The sequence below is a fragment of the Epinephelus moara genome, chromosome 3, assembly GCF_006386435.1.
Source record: "Epinephelus moara isolate mb chromosome 3, YSFRI_EMoa_1.0, whole genome shotgun sequence".
Lineage (NCBI taxonomy): Eukaryota > Metazoa > Chordata > Actinopteri > Perciformes > Serranidae > Epinephelus > Epinephelus moara.
Window position 1 is genome coordinate 26,776,904 of NC_065508.1, and position 8,731 is coordinate 26,785,634.

The window sequence follows — 8,731 nt, forward strand, 5'->3', positions numbered from 1 at the left end:
TTATAAATAAAAATACACATGGATTTGAAGAAGCGTCTTATTTAATTCAGTACAGACATGTATAACTGTGGAATATCTTGACCCAGGGAGGGAGGGAGAGAGGGGGAGGAGAGAAGGTGAGGTGGGGGGAAGGGAGGGGAAAAGGGAGGGCGGGGGGAGGGAAGGAGGGAGATGGCTCAACTTACCCCACTCCTATGCTCAACTTACCCCAGACACGGTAAATATGTTATCAAAACAGTTATGTTTACACTCATTCTGTTTGTTTGTGCACAACATCCTGAAATATATGCACGTGTATTAGTTAGCAACAAAACTATAATAGCCTTGATGCAGTGATCCTGAATATGAAAAGTGGCTCACCCATAAGCCCCATCAGTCAACCTCTAGTTTATAACTAGTCAAGAGCATCCATAAGACGCTTGACACTTATAATTCATGATAAGTCACATCTATAATGTTTTATGACTGCTGATGCATCAAGGAGCATTATGTGTGTTTATGAGTGTAGTCATAAAGCATTATAGATGTGGTCCTCACAGAAAGTGTAACCCCTATTTTACATTTCTAAATGTAACACTAGTTTATACAGAGAAATGTAGCACAATGCATATATTTGTGTATTTTTACGAACTTACTGACTCAGCACAGTAAAGATATATATTTTATTCCTACTATCTTAAGTACTAGTGTTAACATTATAGCATTATGCACATTTTATTTCTGTTCTATTGACTTTTATTACCTTATATTTACATAGGCTACTTCTATTTCATACGCCTGTTCTTACTTCTTATAATTCTCTATTCTTTACACCTGAGCGACTGTAAAAAATCACAATTTCTCCTTGGGGATAAATAAAGTATTTCTGATTCTGATACTGAGAGAGCGCACAGACTGCCTGTATGTTGTTGTTGTTTTTTGTCTTCTTTTCCTTGCATGTTAATTTAATTGCTTTGGCTTTAATTTCACATGATCAATGTTATCTTTCTTTTTCTCCTCCACCTTTACTCTTTTGCATGCTCTCATCGTCTCTGTGTGTTGCCACTTTATGTGTGCTGGAAAAACAGCTTCCTGTCCCCAGATACAAGAAGGTAAGCCGCTGAGATAAGCTCAAATCCCAACCAGTCCCTACTAATCAATACTTAGTCTAATCCAACCAACATCCAGACCCAGTGAACCCTGAGAGAAACCATCACCAACCCTGCGCTAACCTCCTCTGAGCTCCTTCTCATTATCAGTGTAATGTGATTCCATCTGTTTAATGCTCCCTCTGTGTTATTCTGTTGGTCCCATTCTGATCTGCTTGTACAGTACTCTGTGTTGTAAATCACCAAGACAAGTCGACCCATTAAAAGCAAATACTTCAATAACAAAAAGTGACAAGAGCAGACAAAGCAATGTTATGATTCACAACACTGGACTCAAAGGTTAAACCGATTTTCCGATTCATTAAAGGCAAACTCCGTCCTTAAATACAAGATGCTGTAACACACCATGGATCAGTTTTGCTTAATTAGTTGTAGTAATTTATAACTTTGGTGGACCAGTTTTCCCTGAAGGCAGTTTCCTGCCTTACCCATTCCTTTAACAATAGCCTGGAGCCAGAGAAAAACTGCCAACAAAAAGCGCCCCAGGAATTTGCTGTAAAGCAGCCTGAATTTGATACACCACATTCAAACTGGCACGTTTGTATTAACGAATAATTAATTTATTACAAAAAATTAAAAAAAGAACACAATCTATTAATTTGTATTGCTTGCATAAGGCTAATTTATAAAACAAAGAAACACATTTTCCTCCTCATGTTTGTGTGTACAGAAAGCAGAACCTCTGAGTTGAATTAATATAATGATGACCTGAAACCTAATCTGACTTAATAGTCTGCTTCTCTAGCAACTTTCCATCCCTCGTCAAATATCACCACTTTGTCAGTGGACTTTCACATTCTGGTGGCATGTCAGCACGCTGAACTGCCAGCTCCATCAAATACACTGCGCTTGACTTCACCACACAACCAATCTCGCAACCCGTTGGCTATCGGTCTGATGACGATAAGCCTCTGGGGGTGAGGGAAAATATTTCAGGCTGATTTGGTGTAGCCATCAGATACCCAGGCTAAGGCTTTCTCTTCTGCACACTGCTCATTAATCTCTAAGATAAAATAAGATAAGATGGACTTTCTTGTCCTGAAGGAAATTTGTCTTGGATACATGCAGTACCTGCCGTTAAAAGAAGAAAAAAAAGTTATACATGAAGTTCCTACATCAGACTGCCATAAGCCAACAAATTGTCATCCATGTGGATGCTACTTAACGTGCTCCACCCACCGAACACCGTTGCAGACAAAATAAACCCCCTCATGGCAAAGGCACAAATCAATGGCAGTGGTCCCCCAGCAGGACAATGCACCATACCACACCACAAAAACTGCTCAGGCATGACCCGAGGAATGGGACAAAGAGCTCCAGATGTTGACCTGACCTCCAAATACCCCAGATCCCAATCTGGTCCAACATTTGAGGGACGTGCTGGTACCACAGAGGTACCCCTGATCCATGGTGGGTGCTCCTTGGACTGGACTTGGCTCTGACCTGTTAGGGAATGGACACAGGACCTCTGGAGGGTGTCCCTTGGTGTCTGGCACCAGGGCGTTAGCTTCAGATCTTTTGAGTCCTGTGGGTTGTGAGGCGGGGTAACAGCACCTCCCACAGATGTTTGATCAGATTAGGATCTGGGGAATTTGAACACAGATGTTTGATCAGATTAGGATCTGGGGAATTTGAAGGTCAGGTTGATGCGTTGAACTCCTTGTCACGTTCCTTGGACCACTCCTGAGCAGTTTTTTTGGTGTGGCATTGTGCATTGTCCTGCTGGGGGGGCCACAGCTACTGGGGAGTGCCAGTGGGTGGGTGGAGCGTGTCAGGTGGCAACCACATGAATGTCAGAACCCAAGATTTCCAAACAGAACATTGCGTTGTAACAAGATGATCAGTGTTGTACACTTCACCTGTCAGTGGTTTTGATGTTTTGGCTGATCGGTGCGTATACATACACACATATGGTCATATGTACATATATACACATACATACATACATACATACATACATACATACATACATATTTACATGCACATACACATTGTATGGTTAGCCTCCCATTTAACAAAGCTAACTGTTGCTTAAGCAACAGCAAATAGAATCTATATAAGCAGATACCTGCATATGAATGCAGCTACATTTTTAAAAAGCTAATATAAAGCTAACTTGTCATCAGACTATAGCTTGTTGGTTCCAAGATTGCATTTCGGCCAATGGGTTCAACCTCTCTATACAGACCTTTTACCTACTGTTCAAATGTGATTGGTCAACACGACTCGCACTACAAACAGAAACAAAAAGGCTTCCAACTCCAAAGTCCTGTCCCGTCACTGTATGTACAATCTGTTTATACTGTAGAAACCACCACAGCACAGACTGTATGGGTTGTAGTTGTTGCCGTAGTGGGCCAATCACACGTCGCATTAAGGGTGTTATCACACTTGGTTCTTTTCAACTCTCTAAGCGGACTCAGAGTGGTGACTCAGCAGTTTTTGTACATATGTGAACATAAGAGAACTCAGACCCCTCTGAAGTGAACCATATCCAGACCACCTTGCTTCAAGGCTAAGATGCGGTTCACTTAACCTGTGCATTGTGAACACAAAGCGCTCCAGGTTTGCTTTGCTCTTTGCCATTGTATTTAGCCCTCCAGATAACAGATAGCTAATAGACTGGGACGCCTAAAATAACTGATGAAACCATATCGGCCTGTAACGTTTGCAAGGATGCAGGACGAGTAGTAGTTTGGTCCATCGAAGACTGCACGTCTCCAGATGTGAAATGTAGAAAACATCCAACAGCAACAGTCTACAGCACAGAAACACTAAGGTTTTCCTCCAATTTTAAGTTCCTCTTAATGCAAGGGGCTTCATAACCGCACTGCAGTGCCACATCAAAGTAAAAACAAAACTATGTCAACATATATTTTACATATTATATAGACTATAGTGCGAACACAAAGAGGGCTGAGGCTCCATCAGAGCTGAAGTTGACCAGAAAGAGAACTGAGTCCCTTTTCTGTTGGTCCACTTTTGGTCCACTTTAGGAGGTCTGAGTTTGGTTTGTTAAAAAGGACTATATGTGAAAACACCCTAAATCTAAGAACACATGAGGTGAAACCATACAACTAGTTATATTTTCAAGATCTGAGTACAAAAAGGACTGACTGCAGGTGTCCTTTGACTGGATAAGCTTTGATGCTGCTCAGCACCGAGTTATTTTGGTCAATACCTTAAAGGTATTGAGTACCTGATACCCAGCCTAATGTCCTCCCACCTGAGCACAAAAACTTTTGTTTAGTGCCAGAGTTGCCAAACAAACAGAGACACAAAAAAAGACTTGCACCTGGGGAAAGTTTGCCCTTGCTTTGCCTTCTATTGTTGGCTGCTTCACTTTGACATAATAAGAAAAAAACATGCAACAGTAGTGCAGTGACAAGAAAGTTACCTCCCAGCAGCTGTACAAATGCTAGTTTAGTTGAGCTCCCTGGCGATAAAAATCACAAATCAGTCTATCTGCTGTTTTTCCACAAAATCAATGATACGTTATCAACGACATGACTGACATCGAAACTAATGCATTCCAGCGTGACCCAGCGACACCACCCCCACCTCCAACCCTCTCCTCCTTAAGCCTCTCGATCATCAACGTTGACATTCATTGGTGATGAATGGGACCCATCTGCCGGTTCTCCATATTGCCTACTTCCATCACTCCACAATCGCCTCGAGTCGCCTTGACCTGAGCACCTTCACTGATCCCAGGTGGCTTGTGGAGCATTAACCCCTTCTGTAACATGACTGTGTGTCAGCTCCCTCTGGATGAGATCAATGCCCCGTCTCATCCATCCTGTTATCTGCTGCTCCAGGTGATTGATGCCTCCCCCACCTCCCTGTTAGCGGGCCAGTCAGATATGGTAATGAAGACATATGCCCCGGCTTACGAAGAGGCTGATAGCACAGTGGAAAATAAGCACCCATGTGGGATATACAGCTTAGACAAACACACATGAACAGTGTGAGCGCTAAATAAACTGTATGTTCTATGGCTTCATATAGAAATACATTTTATGGATTCATGTAAATAGCAACAACCATACACCAAAAACATGGAATTATGAAATCCCTGCTGTTTATGTACAATAGATGTGTACCACACTAATCTTAATGAAGCTTTAATCCTCAAGGTAACTGTAGTGTAGACTCATTATTAACAGTGATCAGTAGCTTTTTACATTGGTTCTCCTCTCACTTGGGGCTTGAAAGATACACACTTAATATATCATGATGCAATTACAATGTTACAAAATAAGGATAATTCCTAAATTTGGGTCCTATTTTCATAATTTTGGACATTGTACACACTAAAATAATTGATGAGATCTGGGAGCACTTCACTACACTAACAATGTGCAATGAGGCAAGAAAAACAAGACAATTAGGTTTTAAACAGGCTAACAGTGTAGCCAGTTTATCTTAAGTACTTTATTTGGAGGTTAAACTAAAAGTAATCCCTCACTGTGTAGAAATACTGTGTCCACACACAACTACAGCAAGGTAAAGTCGAACCTGTAAGTCCCTCTGTAAACTGGGAGGGAGTGATGGATGGATGGATGGATGGATGGATGGATGGATGGATGGATGGATGGATAGATAGATAGATAGATAGATAGATAGATAGATAGATAGATAGATAATGACAGAGAGCTCAATGCATCGACCTGGCCTCCAAATGTCCCAGATCCCAATCTGATTGAGTATTCCTGAGATGTGCCAGTACCCCAGAGGTACCCCTGATCTACAGTGGGGTCTTTTTGGATCGGACTTGGCTCTGACATGTCAAGCGATGGACACAGGACCTCTGGGGGTGTGCTTTGGAGTCTGGCACTGGGGCGTTGGCAGTGGATCCTTTGAGACCTGTCGGTTGTGAGGTGGGGTACCAGCATGTCCCACGGATGCTCGATCAGATTGGGATCTGGATCTGGAATTTGGAGGCCAGGTTGATGCCTTGCACTCCATTTCTGAGCATTGTTTGTGGTGAGGCATGGTGCATGTTCTGCTGGGGGGACCACTGCCATCCAGGAGTGTTATTGCCATGAGGCGGGGGTTTTGGTCTGGTCTTGGTTTGGATGAGTGAAGTGCTTCAAGTGGCAGCCACATGAATGCCAGGACCAAAGGTTTCCCAGCAGAGCATTGCACTGTAACAAGATGGTCAGTATTGTTCACTACATCTGTCAGTGGTTTTAATGTTTTGGCTGATTGGTGTATATTGGCAGAATAGGAATATAATATGATAAGTAGGTTTTCTTTAGTGTATAACGACCTGATTTGGTATTCGTTAATGAAGATCACCATGTTTCTACAGTGGCCAGGAACAGACAAACCAAACACGTACTCATAGTAAGAGGCCCAACTACGATAAGCAGTGCCGGAGTTACACAGATTTGTAACATGTCACTTCGTTATTCTGTGTTCTACCAGTTTACATTAATGGGTCTGGGGGTTTTTTTTTCCTTTTTTTTTTTTTTAAGACAGAGACCTCTTTAGATAATTTGGCTCACTGTAAAAACCTCCTGAACTTACCGATCATAACAAAGGTGAATACTCTGTAACTTATGAAAGAAAAGGGTTCAGCACACCATAGCATGATGTGGCGAGCTGCCCGACTCCTGGGTGCCAAACATTGTCTGAGATGCTCTTATTTGTGACATTATACTGCTTAATTCAGTGTTTTTAGCTGTTTTAATCACCTATAATCACCTGCCCCTATGCGGATAATCCAGCTCCTGATAAAACCCCCGGACCTGACGGTCTGCATGCGTAGCGTATGGACAGGAGTGTTAGGATCCAACAGAGATGACAAAGTATGACAGCTGCTCGAAGTGTAGCTCCTCATTTTGTCGGCACAGGTCTGAAATGCGCAAACACTAACCACTCTTTACAAAATAGGCATTTTTCCTCTGTGGACAGAGGGTCACAGGAAGTCCAGGAACTCCATGGTCTCCCTGCGTCACATCCTGCAGAGCCTCCACTGCCTTTTATTCCTCTCTTTCTCTCTCCCTGTCCACTTTTCAATGTGTATCCTCCGGGTCACATAAAAAAAACAGCAGTGGTCAAATGGTCAAAGGCATCATGGACATTATTGAAATCAGGTAAATAATCATCCATGACACTGCATATCTTTTAGATAACACTAAACCACAATTACTGTAAAGTACTCTGATTACTACACTCTCTCTAGATCTCACACGTTTCCACTATTTTAGGCTGACCAAACGTCCTCTTTTGCCCGGACCTGTCCACTTTTCCCGTCCTGTCCGGGGCGTCCGGGGGGTTTTTATAAACTGATGATAATGTCCGGTTTTCCGTGTGTTTGTGTTAGAGTGCGGCATGGGCCGCATATTTTTGTCCAAACCCGAACTGAGCCCGACATTATTTAATGACCAAAGCACTGAGTTTGTGTCACACAGTTGTTATGGTTACAGGCTATTTAACAGGCTGGGCGTGCTCAGCAGAGAGTGAGACCTCCGTGTTTGAGATGGGAGCGGGAGGCGGGAGGTCCGACGCTTCCAGCGAGAGGAGAGGGAGAAATAAAACAAAATAAGATAAAATAGGAAAAACCTGTCTCCCTCTTTTATTTTATTTTCAGCGTTTAATCAAGGCGGAGGCGGGCGGCTGGAGGTCCGAGACTTCCAGCGAGGGGAGAGGTAGAAACAAACAGCCAATGTGTGTCTGTGTGTGTTATGTTCAGGTGTTGTCACGTAAATAACAGTGCCCAAGCAATAAACAGGACAGACAATAGGATTTTATTTATTTTTACACTACATTTTCACTGAAAGCTGACCGAATCCGACCCGAGCCCGAATACAATTTATAGCTACATTTTTGACCAAACCCGGCCTGACCCGTCGGGTACCGTCGGGCTCGGATCGCCACACTCTAGTGTTATGTGTCCCCTATTGGGGCCTGTCTGAATTTCTGTCTTTGAGAGATATTATTTTGTAATATAACTGAACATTCTATCCATACATATAAATTTTAAATATATTAAAATGATAAGGCATCTTTGAGTAAACTGCAAGTATCATTTAAGTAGGCTATGTCGTGGTCGGCCGAGTGTCCTCTTTTTTGGAAATCAAAATATGGTCACCCTACACTATTTTCCTGCAACAAGTTACATCTCGTGATATTTCAGAACGAGACTTCTACTTAAGGAGACAATAACAAACAGACCAGGTCAAGTAAAAGCTCATGAGACTCTTCAGATACCTTTAATAACAATCTGAGCCGCTCTGTGGCAAAAATAACCACTTTTAATGGACATACAAAGATGATCAGTTGCCCTGTGTGATTCAATTGCAGCTCGTTCTGCCGCTGACGGCTCCCTCAGTACTGGACAGGTTTCAAAAATTGTTGTCCACGTCAGTCTCTTTTACGGAAGACGAGAACGGCCATGTATTATTCTTTTTTTTGTGCACTGTTATCTCGTCATAACGACTTATTAATTCGTTATCTCGAGATAACAAAGACTGTTATCTCGTGATAACGACTTAATTAATTCGTTATCTCGAGATAACAAAGATTGTTATCTCGTGATAACGACTTATTAATTCGTTATCTCGAGATAACAAAGA

At 42.3% G+C, this 8,731-nt stretch overlaps 1 protein-coding gene across 2 annotated transcripts in view; it reads left to right on the plus strand.

The window, feature by feature from the left end:
* Positions 1-8,731, plus strand: part of doc2b (double C2-like domains, beta) — a 245,734-nt gene that overhangs the window by 141,750 nt on the left and 95,253 nt on the right. Inside the window, exon 3 of one of the 2 annotated variants that reach the window (XM_050034470.1) lies at positions 1,068-1,091. The exons of the other annotated variant lie outside the window; for it this stretch is intronic. Within the exon in view, the coding sequence (XP_049890427.1) occupies positions 1,068-1,091 (24 nt within the window). The remainder of the gene's footprint in view (positions 1-1,067; positions 1,092-8,731) is intronic. 2 annotated transcript variants of the gene reach the window in all.